Raw genomic sequence first — 18,265 nt, 5'->3', positions numbered from 1 at the left:
ACTGAGTCTGCTGTCGCTTCCAGCGAAAGCCCCAGAGACGTGCCCCCGGGGGTCTTGCCACCCGCTGGACTCGAAGTCGTGCCGTCATTGCTCTACAATCAGTGCATGTTCCCCGCTGACGTCAGTCGGAGCTGTCCTGGAGCTATATAAGGCTGGCGGCGGTCCCGGGACAGACCCCGTGTTTCCCAAGGCATCCTCAGCCCGCCCCTAGGGACAGAGACTGGAGCTCCATCCTGCACTGTCCATTCGCTCTTTGGCAATCCGTGAGTGGCTCGGAGCGTCCACCCAGACTCCCTCAGCACCAGGACTCTGCACTCAGCTCACCCACCGAGACCCGCTAAGAGGACGAGAGGGAGGGAGAAAGGGAGGGAGGGAAGTAGGAAAGGGTGGCACAGGACTGGGCAGCGGCTGGGATTGCAGGGAAGGTTGTGGGCACCGGGCGGCAGCTGCAGGGGACTGGTGTGGGCGCTAGATGTGCGCGGGAAGGGGAGTGGCGCCACCTGCGACTCACCAAGCGCACCTCACCCTGAGCCGCCCCTGTGTGTCCAGGGCCGGTGGCACCATGAAGCTGGCGGGACGCTCGGTGCTGCTGGCAGCGCTGCTGCTCCTGGCACAGCTGCGCCCAGGGAGCAGCCAGTGGAGCCCGGAGGCTGTGGCGGCCGAGGTCCAGGACCCAAGTCTGCGCTGGAGCCCCGGGTCCCGGAACCAGGGTGGCGGGGCGCGCTCACTCCTCCTGCTGCTGGCGGAGCGCTTCCCGCGCCACGCGGGGAGGGGCCCATCGGGATCCGCCACTGCAGGCGAGCGGCCGCGTCGGGACGACCCTCCGCTGTCCATTGACCTCACCTTCCACCTGCTGCGGACCCTGCTGGAGTTGGCGCGGACGCAGAGCCAGCGGGAGCGTGCCGAGCAGAACCGCATCCTATTCGACTCAGTGGGCAAGTGATCGGTGGGGTTTGGGGACCCGAAAACCTGGACCCCCATCTCGCATTCCCTGGCTGGGCCGTGCGCAACTGGAACTGACCCAATCCCGCAGGGCTAGAGCGGCCCAGGGATACCCTGAGCACTCTCTGCGTTACTAGTTTTTAATAAAAGTGCTGAAGAACCTTTGGTTTCTGTGGTGGGGGTGCGGGAAACGGTCCACAGCAGGGAGGGAACCCATGGGAAAGTGGAGCCTCCAAGGCCGGCGGGAGGAAACCAGAGCTGTAGGTGGAGCATCTGAGAGAACAGCTTTCGGCCAAAGTCCTGTGTCCCCATCCTCCCCAAGGCCCCCAGGCACTCGAGTCCTCAGCCCACCACACCGCCCCCTACCCTTTGCCCTTGGCACTGGGCTCAGGAATCCATGCCTGATATCGACAAAGTGCCCAGTTGGGTTCAGTTCACTTCCTCCTCCCAACTGGTCCCAGATCCGTAGAAGGGCAGGATGGCGATGGGGTCGACTCCGAAGCCGAGGCTGATGGAGAGAGCAGTGAAGGGAGCCGCGGGGCAGGATGCATTAGCCCTTTATTGAGCCCTCCCCACCACGGCGGGGCGCCGAGCTGGTGGGCGCGGTGGTCTCTGCGCGGATCTTCGCCCGCCTGAGCGCCACGTCTCTGGAGCGCGGGATCCCCCAGAGGAAGGTCAGTGCAGGCCTGTCCCCAGGAAAGAAAGCGCGTGGGCGGGTGCTCCAAAGGAGCAAGGTGACTCGGAACCCCAGCTCACCCCCTTTCTTTGCCACATGGGTGTGTCCTCTACTTTTACACCCACCCTGGTCTGCCAAAGCCGCAGAGGAACGGCGGGTGGGAAAGGGTCCTATTGCACCCGCACTAGGGGGCGCTCCCCTCCGGCTGGGGGTTTGGAGGCACTTAAAAGAACTAGGGGCTACAAGTGAACTCTGGTCCCACAGGAAGGGCAATCACGGGCGGGGGAGGGGGCGGTGGCGGATAGGAATGTACCAGCCAGGCCCTCAATGCCCCACGGGCCACACTCACCTTCCGGCCCATCCCGCCGGTCTTCCTCTGGCCCAGCGCTGCCCTCTTCCCCGTCCAACACCAATTCCTCATCCTCTTCCTCCCCGGAAGCGCCTGGGCCGAAGGAAGACCCCGTGAGGTGGAGTCCTTGCTTGTTTGGCCCTCATGCCCCACCCCGCCCCCACCCGGAGGGTCCTGACGCTCAGTCCCGGCGGCTCTCGGCCTCTCTCCCTTCCTGGCTCCCCCACCTGGCTGGAAGTCTATCGTCCTCAGCATTTCGGCCACGTGCTCCACGTTCACGGTGAATTGCTCCATGCTTTCATAGCCTGGCTCTGGCCGTCCTGCCAGCTCCACCTTCGACATTGCCCCGACCCTGCAGTGGCGGCAGCGGCTCATCTGGAAATGCCCCAGCACCCTCACCCCCTCCCCCCGCGTCAGGGAAGCCCGGCAGCCCCTTCCTTTCCCTCCCCTCTCGGCCTACTCACTTATTGATCAGCTCCTTGGCCTGCTGTAGGGAAGAAAGGGGGAGGGGGTTAACGCGCTGTGCCAATCTCCGGCACAGTCCCACTTCTGATGCCCCTCATATTCCTGCGGGGTGGGCAGTGGATGCGTGTTCCAATTCGTGAAGGAGAAAACCGACTCAGACGAGTCGACTTGCCCAAGGCCGTGGGGCAAGTAGGTGCCAGAGATAAGACTGGAACCCAGGTCTCCAGGTGCCAAGGTCTCCACTCCAGTTACTCTACGGCCTGCCAGCCTCCCCCAGGGCCCACCTGCAGGTAGAGTGCCATCTGCGGCTCCTCCATGGATTGGATGGCGGACTCCACGAGCTTAGAGGACGCCTCCAGGTGGTCTCCGTACTGGCGGATGAGGCCCCTGACTCGCTGAAGCTTCTCCTCCTGCTCGCGCGCCAGCGCCTGCAGCAGCTCGCCCTTCCGCTCCTCCAGCACCGCGCAGAGAGTCTCGAACCTCTGGGTGAGCAACTGCTTCTGCCTCCGGCTGTTGTCCTGAAAGAAGGGGAACGAAGATGAGACCTCGTAGCTGGAAAAGCGTCCACCTACATGTCCCACTGTCCACTTAGAAGCCGCAGAGAGCCAGGAAGAAAAGTGACCTGTCAATTACACTACAACTTAGTGACAGAGCCGGAATTCCAGCCAAGGGCTGCTGATTCCCAGATCTTTTCAGAAAAAAAAAGGGGGGGGGGGTTGAAATGTACTTGACATATAACATCATATTAGTTTTAGGTATGCAATGTAATGATTCAATATTTGTGTATATTGTAAAATGACCACCACAATATTCCAGTTAACATCTGTCACCATACATAGTATTTTTTTTTTTCTCATGTGATGAGAGCTTTTAAGATCAACACTCTCAGCAAACAACACAATATTTTAGAGTAGCTTCGTGAATGTTATCTATGTCTCTGGCCCTGGTTTTTCCTTTTTTTCCTTTTTTGATTACATTTAGTTCTCAAAAAGATCCAATGAGGTAGGCACCGTATGATTCTTATTGTCACTATTTTATGTAGTTAAAAACAAGACCAAAACACAGAGAAGTGACTGTACCAAAATCACAGAGCTAGTGAGGGGCAGAGCCGAGATTCAAATCTAGCAGCCTGGCTAAGCTGTGATCCATCTCCAGGGGTCCAAAAAAACCTTCCCTTTCTCCGGTCCCAGGCTTACCTCAATGGTCTGGCACACCTCCTCCATCTGTGTGATCACGGCTTGCACACGGTCATTGCCTGCCACCAGCATCGCGATGCCATCACTGAGCTCACTCTGCCACACATACAGGCCAGCACTTAGGGCTAGAGAACCGAGTTTAGAGCTGTACCCCTCCTACCCCAGCCAGGGGTGTCTAGGAGAGAACTGTCCTCATCCACCCCACCCTCAGGATATCTTCGAGGCAGCTATTCCAGCGATCTAGAAGGCTTGGAACTATCCAAGAGGTGTGGAAGCACAGTCTATGGATTCTGGAAGGAGGTCAAGCCAGGAAGTCCTCCACCACCGAATGAGACAAGAAGAGACATTCAGCAAATATCACCAAGTGCCAGGCACTTGGCTAGATGCTGTATCTGCACATTCATACCCTCCATCAATTCTGAAAATTTCTTTGTTGATTATCTGTGAGGATAAAATTGCTTTTTCTCTATTCTCTTTATTTTCTCATTCTGTGACTCAGATTAGACATATGTTAAACTTTCTCATTCTCAACCTTCTCATCTCCCAGTGCAGCATTCGAGGCTTTTTTTTTTTTTTTTTGTCCTCTCTTCCTGTTCCCTAATTCTTTCTTCAGAGAAATCTCTCATTTAATTCATCTTTGAATGTTTTATTTCAACAATTATATTTTAATGTCTAAAAGCTCTATTTGGACCAGAGGGTAGGGGGTGGTGGATGGGGGAGGAAGACATGGTAAAGGGGGTCAAATATGTGGTGACAGAAAGAAATCCAACTATGGGAGGTGAACACACATTGTAAATATACATATGCCTTACTGTTAAAGTGTACAGCTGAAACTTATTGGATTTCATTAACCAATGTTGCCATAAAATAAATTAATTAATTAAAAGCTCTATTTGGTTCTTTGCCAAATCTGAATTTTTGATAGTTTATTACTGCTTTTTTATTTTTAATTCCATCTTTTTAAAGAACATTTTATACACAGTGACTTTCTGTTCTTTAATAATTCCAATATCTGAATCTCTGGGGATCTAAATCTGTAATTTTTATTTCTGATGACTTCACTAAAGGGGGTACATTTCTTAGTCTATTTTCAGTTGTGAGCCAATCTTTCGCTAAGGGAAATCCAAGGCCTTAAATTGAGGATTTTTTTTTTTTTCCAGGCGTGATTTGCATTTGCTTTTGCCAAAATCCAGGTGGCACAACTGACCACTTTAGTTTCTGGGATTTCAATTTAACGTGGGATTCTTAGCAGTCTTGGTTGCCAGTCTCCCGCCTTTTAGGAGTTCGGAGGCATAGTCTCATCTCTCTGGCTTCGTAACACTGCAAGCATTTACCCGCCAGGAAATCCTGCTTTCTCAGTGCTTATTAGTCAGGCTTCTATTCTCAGCTCATTCCCCCTACCTCCTCTCTCCACCCTACCCTCACTTAAAGATCCTTTTTACTTCCTATGTGCCTACCAGTATAACTTTAGAATTATATTTTATGTCGTTTTGTGATAGCAGGGGAGCCTTAAGAGTATCTAGTCCACTATACTGAAGTGTCTGCTCACATCCATGATCTCATTTTATCCCACAGCTCTCACCAGTAGACATTTTTATCCCCATCTTACAAGTGAGGAAAGTGAAGGCTAGAGAGGTCAAGTGACTTTCCCAAAGTCATACATAGAGCTGGGACTTTAGTCCTGACCTGTCTGCCTTTAAAACAAAGTGGAGTAAGAGGCTGACGTTAGAGACCCTGTCCTAGTCCACCACCCCACATGCCTGCTCCGTCCACTGCTTGGTACCTTCTGGCGTTTGTAAATGGTGGGCAGTGGGGCCACCTCGCAGTCCTTGTGGGCACCAAAGACCTTGCAGAGAGAGCAGGTGGGCACTTCACAGCTCAGGCAGTAGATATTGATCTTCTCCTCTTCGTGCTCCTCACACATGAGGTGTTGCTCAGCCTTGGAGTGCAGAGGCCTGAAGGGGAGTGGGCAGGATGGCAGGATGGTCAGGGCCCAGGCCAGCGGGGGATACAGGCCCTGAGAGTACGAGTCCCCATGAACTCTTTCTCTTCAGCCTCCACCAACCAGCACCACCTTCTTTGCTCCTGCAGCTGGTCCTGTGGGTGGGCAGGTGAGTGACTTCCACAGCACTCTTCATTTGAGAAATAAGAAGAGCTAAGGGGTAGAGGAGGCTTAGTTCCAAGAAGTCACTATTCCAGGAGACAGGAAAATCCCACAGGGCAGGAAGTAATAGAAGGATGGCAAGGATCTTGCTGGTGGACTGCCAGCCCCTCCCCAGGTGGAGAGAGTGAAGGTGAAACATTGACCAGGGATCAGTGACCACTGAGCTGGGTGACCTGGGGCAATTCCCTCCCCCTTCTTTGGGTCCACACTTCTCATCTCTAAACTGGGGGTCAGGTTGATTGTTTTAGCTCCTCCCTTCTGGCCCTGACTGTTCTCAGGCTGTGTCCCAGGCCTTGCCCCTTAGAGAGACGAAAGGCCCTGACAGCTCACCGGGAAGACTCCTGCTTGTAAATGTCTATAATGTTCTCCACTAGCAGGTTTCGCTGCAGGCCGTAGACACCATGTCGGTCCAGGACAACCTCATGTCTGCAAGACGGGCAGCGGAAACGGCCCCCAGAAGACACAGTGGTGGAGCCCCGGGATTGCCACAGAGGATTCGAGGCCTGCAGGGACAGGTAGCGTGAGTAAACAGGCACTGCAAAGCACGAGGGAACTGGCAGGCAGGGGACAAGGTAACAGGGGCTGGAGAGAAGGAGAATGGTGGAGGAGGTGGCATTAGCTCTTTACTATGGTTGGGCCCTCCTCTGCAAGCAGATCAGGGTGGGTGGCCATGGAGACCTTGTTTTCCGCCTTTGTCTCATTATTCAGCCCACTTTCTTGAGTGTCTCTTTGCATCCAGAGCATAGCTCTGGTCAAGGCCTAGTCAGGATGTGGTCTTCCCAAATGGGCCCATCTTGGAGCTGTGGGGTGACATTAACCTTGGCAGGAAGGCTCAGGTAGAAAATAGACTCCGAGTGTTGCAGCCAGTATCCTCTAGCCTGGGGCCCTCAAGGGGCTACACCTGAGGGAGAGCCTTTGCAGCCCTGGGCAGGGCCACAAGCGCTGACAAGTGCTACAGATGGAGCAAACAAGCCACATCGTACTGAAGAATTCTGGGAAATCACTCGAGGGGCCGGGGATTAGGGGTCCTGGGTTCTTTTGCTGCCCTATGACACTGTTTTACTACGTAAATTTGGGCAAGCATTCAAGCTCTGTAAAATTAAGGACCAGATTGGAGTGTTCATTCTACAACAAATACCGAGTGTGCCAGGGACTTACTAGGCTCTGGGGATGAGATGTGAAAGAATGCATCTCCTCCCTAAGGACAAGCAAACTGACAGCTATATCCAGAGGCTGTGGTGATAGGGGTAAGCTCAGAGGGAGGACTTACCAGAGATGTTTGTCACTTCCTCCCATTTACACCTCTTAGAAAACTTGCTCCATCTCATTCTAAAAGCAGGAACCCCGCCATGCCCCAGGCTCAGAGTTGGGGAGGTGACTGCCTGAACCAAGCAGGACAAATCAAACTTTCTCTCTAGGAACTTGGAATTGAGACATAGAACCTGAGGTGGCGAGACCATGTGTGGCTTTGGAACTGAAAAAACCTGTGGAGTTGAGCTAAGAGCTGACACTGTGGCCACCCAAAGTCTTGTACAAGTGGAAGTAGAAAGTGTGAGAGGTCAGAAACTCTGAACAGAGAAGATTGGTCTATAGAGAAAAGATCAATTTGTGGAGAGTGGCAGGGATGAAAGACTGGTAGGGACTGCTTATTATTCTTAAATAATAGAGCCCCTGCATTCTTAGCAAGACACATGAAATAAAGACCGTGTATTCAAGCCTCCCTTCTAGCTGGGTGTGGCCAGGTGACTGTTCTGGCCAGTGGGATAGAAATAGAAATGTTTTATGCCATTTCTAGGAAGTGTACAGGTCCTCAAATACCGTTAATGAGATGTCGCAGGAACTTAACTCTTGTTCATATCAATTAACCTATGACAAAGTTGGTTTTGGTATACATCATTTCACTTAAAGTTGCAGAACCTATCAACGATGTGAAGTGAAGACTACTGTCTCTTTGATGGGAGGGGGGTGCCTTATTCCTTCTCGCCTCCTTCCTGCCGTCTGGAATGAAGACAGAATGGCTCAAGTCGAGGCAGCCATCTTGAGACCTGAAGTAGCTGCACGTTGAGAACTGAGTCTCTGATGAGGCTGTCCTGGACTGCCTACCCATACTTCCACTTGAGAGAAAAAAACAAATTTTTACCTTCTTTAACGTAAAAATTATTATCTTGGGTTTTCTGTCACTTACAACAGAGCCTAATCCTAACCGGCTGGAGACCATGCAGTCCTAGAGAGGAATGGAGAGAGTAGTCACCTGTGTGTGAGTCTGTATATTGAGATGTATTTCTTGCAATTGGGTTCCATGAAATTCTCCAAATCCTTATGCTATATATATATCAATCAGGACTCTTATGTGTATGCAGTAGCACCCTATAACACCTAGAGGGCACCCAAGTCCAGAGTCTCGGTTGACGTTTGGTGTAAAGAAATGTAGGCAAGGCAGGAAATGTGGCCCCATTGTGAAGTGGGTAGCGTACTCCCGGAGAGTGACTGACATGTCACAAAGATCACATTTTGGGAGGGTTTCTTGAGAATTATAAGAAGCCGGAGCAGATTAGTTTGAGATTATCCAAGGCTGTGTTGGTGTATTTGTCCTTCTCAGTAACTAGAATTATATGAATATTGTTGAGTTTAAGGATGAGTTGAAGAGTAAGATCTCTGGGCTTTTGCTTGCTTGATACAATAATTACCTTTAAATATTTAGAATCCAAGTGGGTGAGGAGGTGTTGAGAGAACTCTAAGTCTGCGAGCTGCTGTGGGGATCCAATGTCTCTTTGATTTGCTGGTGGCAAACCTATGCAGGTGCTCGGTAAATGTTTGAATGGGAGGAAAGGGGCACATTCTAAAGCTTTAGCCCAGAGCAAAGACAAACTCATGGGCAGCCTCTTTCCTCCGCCTCCCTCCCTCATTGCTCATGTTTTGAAGGCCAATTTTGTATCAAGCACTGTGCTATGGGCTTTCCAGACATTATTGAATTTAATCCTTAAGAATTTCTTGTACAGATGGTAAATACATATTTACCCCCTAACTTAGACTACAAGAAATATAATGACAATGGCTAACATCTATTGAGCCCTTACTTTATGCCAGGCTTTGCTCTGAGTCCTTTTATTTGTATTAACTCATTTAATCCTCGATCAACCTTATAAAGTAGGTACTACGATTTGCCCCATTTCAAAGATAGGAAATTGTAGCCCAGACAAGTTAAATAAACTGCACACGGTCATCAGCTAATAGGTGGCAGAGCCAATATTTGGATTCAGTCACTCTGACTCCAGAGTGCACCCTAATAATCAATGTACTACATTGTCAGATACAACATTCATCTATCCGAAGCTCAGGTAAAACAGATTTTAGTAAAAGCCTTGAAGAATCAAACATCAACCCTTCACAGTGGAAAGAAACAACGGCCTAAAATTCAACTGTGGATTTTATCTGGGCAGTTATCTGAGCAGAGATAAACAAAAGATGACCTAGCAAATCAAAACTTTCTGTGCCGTGGAGCCCAGCTTGCAACCAGAACGACCTGCCTGTCTGTGAAAAAAAAAAAAAAAAAAGAGGAAATAGCTCAAATCTCAGGGGACTTTCTCCCATGGATCTAGGCATGACCCCAGGGTGGATTATTCATCAGATTCTGTGTGAAAAATATTCTGAGGCAGCATAACCAAACTGAGACACTTGACTGCTTACTAATCCAGGTCATATCCCTCTATTCACCAAAGAAGCCAAAGCACTAAACAGAAATTGAAAACCAATGATAACACCCAGCTAGCCAGTTTACGTTTAAGATAATAGTGGAAGAAAGCCAAGGTAAATGGAAAGTTGAGTAAAGAATTCACTTTGAGCACCAGATAAAACTACCCTTATCCAAAGAGGAGTGATAAGCAGGAGGGTTACGACAGGAGATGCGAGCCAAGATAACATAAAAAGGATAGGAAAATGAAAGCAGGACAAGCAAAGGACAGATGGAGAACAACACCCTTTGGAAGATGATTTGTTCCAAGAAATAATACAATTTCAACTTAGCGTTATAAAGGAAATAAAGAAAACAAACTCTTTGATTAAAGAGGAGATACAAGTGATCAAAGCCGGAGAAGAAAAGTGAGCAGGCAGAAGGAAGGAAAGAAATTAAGTAGAATATATTATCAACACAGAAACCAAGTTCACATTTGACACAGTAGGAAGTAGAATCTATGATACTGAAAGAAGTCTCATAGATTGTAATGAAAAATAACAGGTAAAAATAATCAGGACTAGATGCTACAACATGGACCAGCCTTGAAGACATTATATGCTGAAGCAAAATGAGCCTGACAAAAAAGACAAATATTGTATGGTCCTTCTTATATGAGGTACCTGGAATAGTCAAATTCATAAAGATGGAAAGTAGGATGGCGATTGCCGGGTACTGGGGGAGGGGAATGGAGAGCCATTGTTTAATGGGTACAGAGATTCAATTCTGGAGACGGATAGGGGCGATGGCTGCAAAAGAATGTAAATATTTGTAATGCTGTTGAATTACATACTTAAAAATGATTAAAATGGTAAATTTACATTCTGTGTATTTTAGCACAATATTTTAAAAAGTTAAAAAAACAAAAACAGTAATTGGGACTCTTATGAGCTATCTTGGCCAAGGCTTCTCTTTCAGACCCATCCCAGTCGGGATGGACTTCAGGGATTGACTCAAGGTGGATTTGAAAGGCACACCACCTCTTTACCACTCCCCTGCCTGTCAAAGAAATTCCTTTAGCAGCTCATCTCATTGGCTAATCAATACCATTCTCTGGGACCCAGGGGTCTGAGAGGTGATCAGTATTCAGGCAGTCCACCTTAAATCCTTTGCTTGAACAGCGCCTCTCTTCGGAGCTTGAGAGCACACAGGGCAGGTGGTGCGGAAGGGTGGGACCTCTGGCCAAGGAAGGTGCTGCTCCCTGGAGCAGACGCCACAGCTGAGCACAGCTGTCGCATTCATCCCCTGGTCCCTTAGACCCCTCCCTTTCCTCAAACTCAAGTCCTGCTACCAAATCATACCTCTGGCTGCTAGGCCTTCCTCTTAAGCTCCAGGACTTCTCTTTCTTTCTGTGATTGCTTCAGCCAACATCTCTCCCACCCATTCAACTCCCCACCCCACTTCCTCGGCTAGTCTCTGGCCAATATATGCATGTGCCCTTCGGTTCTAGGGCTAAATTTGACCAGTAATAAAATAGTCAAGTTTACCTTTTGGATTTTCCAGGATCCTCTACCTCATGGCACAACACTCATGTGGCTTAGAGCCCCTCACGATGCTACCCATGTGCTAACTCAGTGTTTCCCAAAATATGATACACATACTGATGACAAGCATGAAGATTTTAGGTGGTCTGAGGATAGACCTTTATATTTTTTATGTCTTTATTTTAACGAATATTAGAAAAAACAGCCAGCCTATAAAACTGTTGGTTTTTCATAGATTTTGTAATTTAAAATAAAGATGAAATAAATATTTAAGCTTTAAAAGTAAATACTTTTGTATAGTAATATTAAATATACTACAGCTGGTACACAGCTCTGGCAAAAATCAGGAAAGTGAAGTGAGAATGAAGTTTGAGAAGTCTGCTCTAATCCTTTTCTGACTCCTCCTCCTCATCCAAACTTGTCTGTCTTGTGTCCCAAACCTTCTGCAAAGGTGGCTCCTCTGAGAAATTCAACTGTCCTGGATACATAGATGAAATTGTTACCCTTCTTGGTAACATGTCTGTATTTTAACACAGTGCATTTAATGCAGCATGATATAGGGAAAGTAGCACTGATTTGAAGATCCTATTTTGGATTTGCTGTGAGCTTCGGATTTGCTATGACTTTGCAAAAGTTGTTTCTCACAGCCTCCAGTTTCCAGGTCTAAAAAGAGGGATTTGTACATAGCACTAGGTCTTTTCAAGGGCTGACATTCCCTGAGCAGTGAGACTTAACTGACAGAATTATGATAAGAATTTCAGAAATCATGACCTGTGTGTATTTGCCTGTGAGATGGGGGAAGGGAGTTGGTAGTTTTTATAACAATCTTCTTCTCTCATACCTTGTAGAGTTTCTCTCCCTCTGTTTAACTTTTACTGTAATCTGGTATCTCAATTGTTTGTGCTTTCCCTGGCTGTCCCTGGAGCGCCCTCTTCCTGTCTGATGCAAGCACTTCTTGAAATCCCATCTCCTGTGAAATAACCCTAGTGTGTTTAGATGGATTTATACATTCTACAATTTGTATTACGCCTGAGGTTTGAATTTTATATGTCTGTATTATTTTATAACAAGAATAAATAATAAAATTGCTTTTTAAGAATAAACATGCTGGTAATTTCCTATTTGGCATGTTTATTCTTAAAAAGCAATTTTATTATTTATTCTTATTACACACACACACATACACCACACACACACACACACACACACACACACTGTTCTTCGAAAGGTTCCATAGGCTTCACAAACTGGCAAAGGGATCCATGGCACAAAAACAGATTACTTTCTGCCCTGACTGTAAATCCCTTGATGGTCTCATCACAAACAGGAATTTTACACTGTGGAATGTAGAAGGCAACATCCTTAATACATCTCCATGGCTGACAGTCCTACATGGGGAGAAAGAACTCTCAGCTAATATCCGGTTAGCGAAATTTCATTTGCTTGTGTTTATCTTTCTATTTCAAGATTAAGAAATGACCAAAAAGCTCTATTGTACACATAAATGTCTTTGTTATTGCCTTTCATTTTACAATGGAAGATTGTGTAAGCAGGAGAGCCAGCTCCATAATGCAAAATTTCATGTGTCACTGATGTGATGCGTAGAGGAAATTCCATCACTCTAGGAAACAGAACACCTACATTTACGTCCCTCTGTCCTGTTGTTTGTGTGACTGTAAACTGTTTCCTGTGTTCTCCCTATAAAATAGCAATAACATCCATTCTATCTGACTCATATGGATCATCCATGGAAAGGTTCTTTGTAAATTATAAAGCACTTCACAAAGGGTTATTAACAATCCAAATCCGGAGCTTAAAACTATGACCACATAGAACCATGGGACATTAAATAACTTCTTTCTTCACTGTGAAGTATAAAATGGAATAGAATAAATAAACAGAATTTAACTCTAGCCTATGCTCAAGGCTTTTACGTGGCACACATGCCATGAGCTGTCTCTCTTTTATGCTCTATGGTACCTTCTATTTCCTTTGTAACGACCCATGGCATCTAATAGAAATGTTTCATCTAGAAAGATGCTCTGTGAATGCAGTTACTCCGTCAAATCCATACGTAGCTCAGAATGTTTTCCCTCTTTCCTGGCTATCCAGAGTGATGCTGACTAGGGAGACTGGCCCAGGATGCAAGGGTGGGTGTGTTGGAGGCTATCTCCTCTAAACAGATGTCCTGGTCAGTGATGAAAAGTGGACCATGCAGGTCCTCTGAGCAAGACCCTCAGAATATACTGAAAATCCATGGGAAAATTATGGGCAGAAGACCAGACATTTAGAGAGACGTCGAAGAGCCTTAGAAGAGTCTAGATGCTGGCAAAAGCTGAATTTGGGTGGGGAAGTGATTTTGAGTGGAGGGCTAGCTCTGCCTGACAGAATGTAGCAAAGAGCCCGGCACAAAGGTTTGTGAAAAGAGGCTGGCTGAAAAGAAGATTGATAAACATAAGAGTGAATCAAGTTAGAACACTTGCAACAGAATGAAAAGGCCTTAAAAATGGAAAACGATAATAATATTTCTTGAACTTTTGAAATCAAATTGTTAGAAATACGAGGATGTTAAAAATCAGTTTAAAATACCCTTTTAATTTATATCTCTGTGTGTGTGTGTGCACGCACACGTGTGTGTCTGTATGTAAAGAAGCTAGAAGAATCGTCTGGATTATATTACATGGCAAATTAAGGAAGAAACTGATGGGCGGAGAACCCAGGAATGCTAAGTCTTCTCAGCCTAGGATTTAGTTCCCCACTAAACCAAGTTTCTTCCCTAGAGTTGGTAAGATCCCTAACCCTGTTCGAGGTTAATGCAATTCACAACATCTCAATGAATCAATTTCTCATAAAGGTGACCTGCCCGGGGTCGGGCTGGGGAAGTCCCGGTGCCCTCAGAAGCAGGTGGAAGTGGTTGAGGAGGCAGGCAGTGTAGGATTTTCACTAGCAGCCCTGTACTTGATGACAACAGGTCCTAACAATTAACTGATAAAGAACTGGAATTCAGGGTGGAGTGAAACAGAGGTCCTCTTTCTCAGACTGCCCTTTATTAGAGAAGGCCCCTTTCTTAGCATCCTCATCTCTGTAAATCTCTCCCTAAATGGACATCCTCCAGAAAAGCTGTTCCTGAACAATCTTCTTACAAGGCCTTCTGGCTGTCTGTTAAATCACAACAGGTTGCAGCTCATAAACAAGTGCCCACAGTGAAGTGGGGGTAGGTATAAAAATAAACGGAAGGCTTGCTTTAAAGTAGTTCAGGAGTGAACAGAGTTTACAAATACAGAAACACATGGGAAGATGTTTGTGTCAAATTCCCACATCAACAGCTTCTAGTCAGAATGTTTGGTAGCTGAGTGGGTGCAGTCAGGGGAAAGAGGGAGGAAGAAATTAAAGGGGTTAATACGGTGTTTTGGTGTTTTATTCTGTTCAAACTTGAGAGAGGGGGGTGGGGGCATTACAATTCTAAAGAAAACTAAATTGTGATGGTGAATATGTAAAAATATGTATGGGGACAAGGGCTTAAAAGTAATATGCAAACATAAAAATAATGGTGTTGGAGGAGATAGGATTATGGATGATTTCCTCTCAGACCTTTAATACTGTCCAACATTTTCAATTAAATGTTTTAACTTTTCCAATACTGCATCCTGGCACTCCAGTTTATCTGATATTATAAAATCACAATTCCCCAAAATTCTTGTCTGTTGCCCATCCCAGCAGTTCTTAGGACAGCAGAACACTAAACACCATCTATATGTTTTAGAGGACCAATTAAACAGACTGTGGTCCAGTCGTAACAATGGAATACCATCCAGCCATTTAAAAAGGAAAACACAAATCTGAATATGGATACAAAACAACCGCCAAGAAAGAGTAAGTGAATACAGGCAGATGTAGGACAATGAGTCTAGTTTAAATATGTGTACACACGCGCGCGCACACACACACACACACACACACACACCTATCCACAGAAAATTTTCTGGAAAGCTACCTGAGAATGTTGATGATGTGCCTGGGGTAAAGATTCACTTTTCATGATATAAATTTCTATACCGTTTAGGGGGAAAATGTGTGTGTGTGTGTGTGTGTGTGTGTGTGTGTAATATAATATACTAGCATCACTTTTATAAGTCCTATTAACTTTCTAGGCAACGTTCTAAAGGTATTCTTCTTAAATGGTTCGAAGACAGAGGAACCAAAAGTCCTATTCTTGTCTCCATACTTAGAAAACAGACAATCTGATTATGCCTAGAGCTGTCAAAATGTGGAGGCAATGTGTGAAAAAACTAAATATGCTCATCTTCCAGAGGGAGATCTACCGAGATGTATATACATAAGTACAGCCAGAGAACTGGGTCAGCCTCCCACCAGGCCCGCCCCAGCAAAGTGGCAAAGAAATGAGTTGTTCACTCTCCTCTCCTTGGAGGGCCCGGGGTGCTCTGCACTTGGGAAGATCCACAGAACTGTCCCAAAGCCCTGGGAGTCTTGTTAGTTCCCAAATATACCACACAGGGCTTGACCCGAAGCATTCCCAGGTTTCTTGGGGCCCAGGTCAGTATTCCGGAGCCTCAAGGAACCATAGTAAATGTGCCTGAAAACAGAGGTCTGACCTGAACAAGGGAGGTCACTTAAGCATCTTCTAGTCTCCTGTCCCTGGGTCCCTCTGTCAGATGGTACTGTATGCCTTGCACTTGAATATTCTGACTCCTTTTATACAGGACTCATTACCTTCATTTTCAAAACTTCTCTTTGCTTTCGCACATTTCAGGCTCTAATGAAAGGACGTTTCACTACAAATTCATGAGAAGGGATGGCAAATTTGCCATTTTGTCCTAGGCATCTCAGTCTGAAGGGTGTTCAGAAAGTTACTTAGACTAAGGGGAAACCAAGATGGTAGGCAGAGCACAACCTTTCACATGGGACTTGATGCCCAGGACAAGGGGGCCTAACAGCCATCCAGGCCCCAGAAAGGGAAAGTCACTGGCTCTGAGATACGCTGGAGCCGAGAGGCTCACCGTGGGCTTGGAGCTGGAAATAGGCCTCAGTGGCTGGAAAGACTGTGGGGCTGGATAGCCGGTGAACACGGACGAAGCGTGGTCCCACGGCACAGCAAAGGGACAGCCTGACTCAGTGAGCCTGTGACTTCTCCCCAAACACGAGGCCTCAGATCACTTACAACTGAAGTATTTTCTTGGTTAAGTTAAAAATCGCTTGTGTTCAACACCTTTCCTCATAATTTCTGAGACAAAGAATGTATGTTTATTATGTTCCTTATTGCTGCTGTGCATAGTAGGCCAGCCAGCTTTGATCTATTCAGAGTTTTTACTTCATTACCTCATTTGCAAGAGTGTGTGTGTGCATGTGTGTGTGTGTGTGTGTCTTTTCCCCTGACTCGCCCAGATCTTTGTCCAATTTTTGGAAATTGCTATAATTTATACCAGTGGCACAGGGCAAGAAAGCAAGCTCATTTATAAACCATTCTGATATACACTGTGTTTCTTTTTGAAACCAGTAACTAAAATAATATCTCTGGATTTGATTAGCTGTGCTTTGCCTCCATGTAAACCCAAACTGGTTGCGTTTCTGGGAAGTTAAATTTCTTTTCTACCTTCTTTCTGCTTGAGTGACCTCGATTTTTTTAACCAGCAGGCCCCTTTATTAACGGATCTAGAGTGGGGCACGGGTGTGAACTTTAGTTGGGGAGAATTTTCAGTCTTCTGCCCACTGTCTAACTCTTCCCCCAAAGATGGATGTGCTGAGCTTTGCCTTAAATACAAATAGTTTCACTGTCATCATGGACCTTTCTTACAGGATTTATTTTTTTGTGTTCCATTATCTCAAATGCTGTTTTCTCCAGGTTTTCCATAACATCCTCGAAATCTGAAACTCCAGACTGGAATGCAGAATCTAGCCCAGCCTGTTCCATAGCGTGGGGTAGGATGACCTCCCTCCTAGTTCCTATGGGGGCCTTCTTTCCTCTGTAGATATTGGCATTCCAGCTGCTGTCCACGCACAGGCTGTCCTCACCGGCCTGCAGAGCAGCTGCTGACTCATGCTTACTGTGGGATCTGCTAGGACCCCAGCTCTTCTTCTGGCCTTTGGCCGGGATGGCCACCACCCATCCCATAGAGAACTCTGCCCATCACCTCCTGGGGGCTCGGTTCTGTCCTGACGCAAAGTCTCCCGCAAGTTTGCACTGTTTCACCTGGCCCCGCCCCTGCCCCTGCCCCGGCCCACCTGGAAGACGTCGTTGGCACACTTGCGGCACAGGTTGTGCTGGCAAGGCAGGATCACCACCGGTTTGGAGAACATCTCCAGGCAGATGGGGCAGATGAGCTGCTTCTCCAGGTTGTCCATGCTGTGTGCATCCCCTAGCAGCGGCTTGAAACCCACTGTGAAGTTCATCCCCTCAGCAATCGTGCCTACCCTGGCCTTGGCCCTTGTCCTGGCCTTCGCTCACTGCCTCTGAACCCTTCCTCGTTTACTTTAGATAGTCTGTGGATTCTTACGTTCCCTTTTGTTGCTCACTCTTGAAATAGCTCTGCTATCTCTCCTGTCCCTTCCTCTGACAATTCACCTCGTCCTTAGATAGCTGTTTTCAGACCTGTCTTGTCTCCCTCTTCTTTGCTCTGTACACCAGCCAGGCACAAGCAGCTTTCTCTGTCTCTCACTCTCTGAGTGACTCTGTCCCTGGGAATTTCTCCTTTTGTTCCCCAAACGACTCGTATTCACTCTATGGGCAGCACTGTTTGTCCCTCACTCCCCAGAGAGGAGATTAATTTTAACGTGGGGGTGGGGAACAAGGGGCATCTGTATGACATTCCAACTCCCGATTTAGCTCATGTAAGGCGAGCCACAGCTGTCACTGAGTGAGTGACCCTGACTCACTCGGGAATGGGTGACTCTCTTGAGCAAGGACAGGGGTGAACTTCACTGCTTATGGTGAAAGGTGGGACAGCAAAGGTATGGGGCTCTCACTTGCTCTCACTCAGAAGGCTCCTGAGAGCCCCTGGCCCCTGGGCTCTGGCTTGGGCCCTTCTTCCAGGGCAGAGACACAGAGCACAAATTGGCCTGTATGTGAGGCACCATCCACAGCTCAGGGTAGGAGGACGGATTTAGCCAGAACTACAGACAGTCATTGAAAATTTTTGCCTCCAAGGCTTAGCCAGTGACCCCGGTCCTCTTCCTCCGAACCTCATGCTTCAGACAGGGGCTCCAGATACCTGAGAGGCTTTGGTCCAGCACTTCTGGCCCAC

At 47.3% G+C, this 18,265-nt stretch overlaps 2 protein-coding genes across 2 annotated transcripts; one reads left to right on the top strand and one right to left on the bottom strand.

The window, feature by feature from the left end:
* Positions 1-425: 425 nt before the first annotated feature.
* Positions 426-943, top strand: UCN (urocortin). Its single transcript, XM_016129029.2, has one exon. It carries the CDS (start codon positions 473-475, stop codon positions 941-943), a length of 471 nt encoding a protein of 156 aa, XP_015984515.2. The 5' UTR covers positions 426-472.
* TRIM54 (tripartite motif containing 54) lies at positions 750-17,774 on the bottom strand. Its single transcript, XM_016129024.2, has 9 exons — positions 17,247-17,774; positions 6,123-6,295; positions 5,412-5,583; positions 3,629-3,724; positions 2,717-2,950; positions 2,432-2,454; positions 2,195-2,319; positions 1,968-2,060; positions 750-1,628 (listed from the first exon to the last, which is right to left on the bottom strand). The coding sequence occupies exons 1-9, from the start codon at positions 17,412-17,414 to the stop codon at positions 1,618-1,620; spliced, it is 1,095 nt and encodes a 364-aa protein (XP_015984510.1). The 5' UTR covers positions 17,415-17,774; the 3' UTR covers positions 750-1,617.
* Positions 17,775-18,265: the final 491 nt, after the last annotated feature.

Source organism: Rousettus aegyptiacus, unplaced genomic scaffold (genome assembly GCF_014176215.1).
Source record: "Rousettus aegyptiacus isolate mRouAeg1 unplaced genomic scaffold, mRouAeg1.p scaffold_m13_p_7, whole genome shotgun sequence".
In the NCBI taxonomy this organism is placed as follows: domain Eukaryota; kingdom Metazoa; phylum Chordata; class Mammalia; order Chiroptera; family Pteropodidae; genus Rousettus; species Rousettus aegyptiacus.
The sequence above is the reverse complement of the archived record's forward strand: the minus strand, read 5'-3'. Positions and strand labels throughout refer to the sequence as shown.

Coding starts and splice junctions, on each gene's coding strand:
- TRIM54 (XM_016129024.2), bottom strand. CDS start 17,414: ATGAACTTCACAGTGGGTTTCAAGCCGCTGCTAGGGGATGCACACAGC. Junction 2,455..2,716: donor AGATGGCACTCTACCTGCAG/GTGGGCCCTGGG, acceptor TCTTCCCTACAG/CAGGCCAAGGAGCTGATCAA. Junction 2,320..2,431: donor GCCAAGGAGCTGATCAATAA/GTGAGTAGGCCG, acceptor CCGCCACTGCAG/GGTCGGGGCAATGTCGAAGG.
- UCN (XM_016129029.2), top strand. CDS start 473: ATGTGCGCGGGAAGGGGAGTGGCGCCACCTGCGACTCACCAAGCGCAC.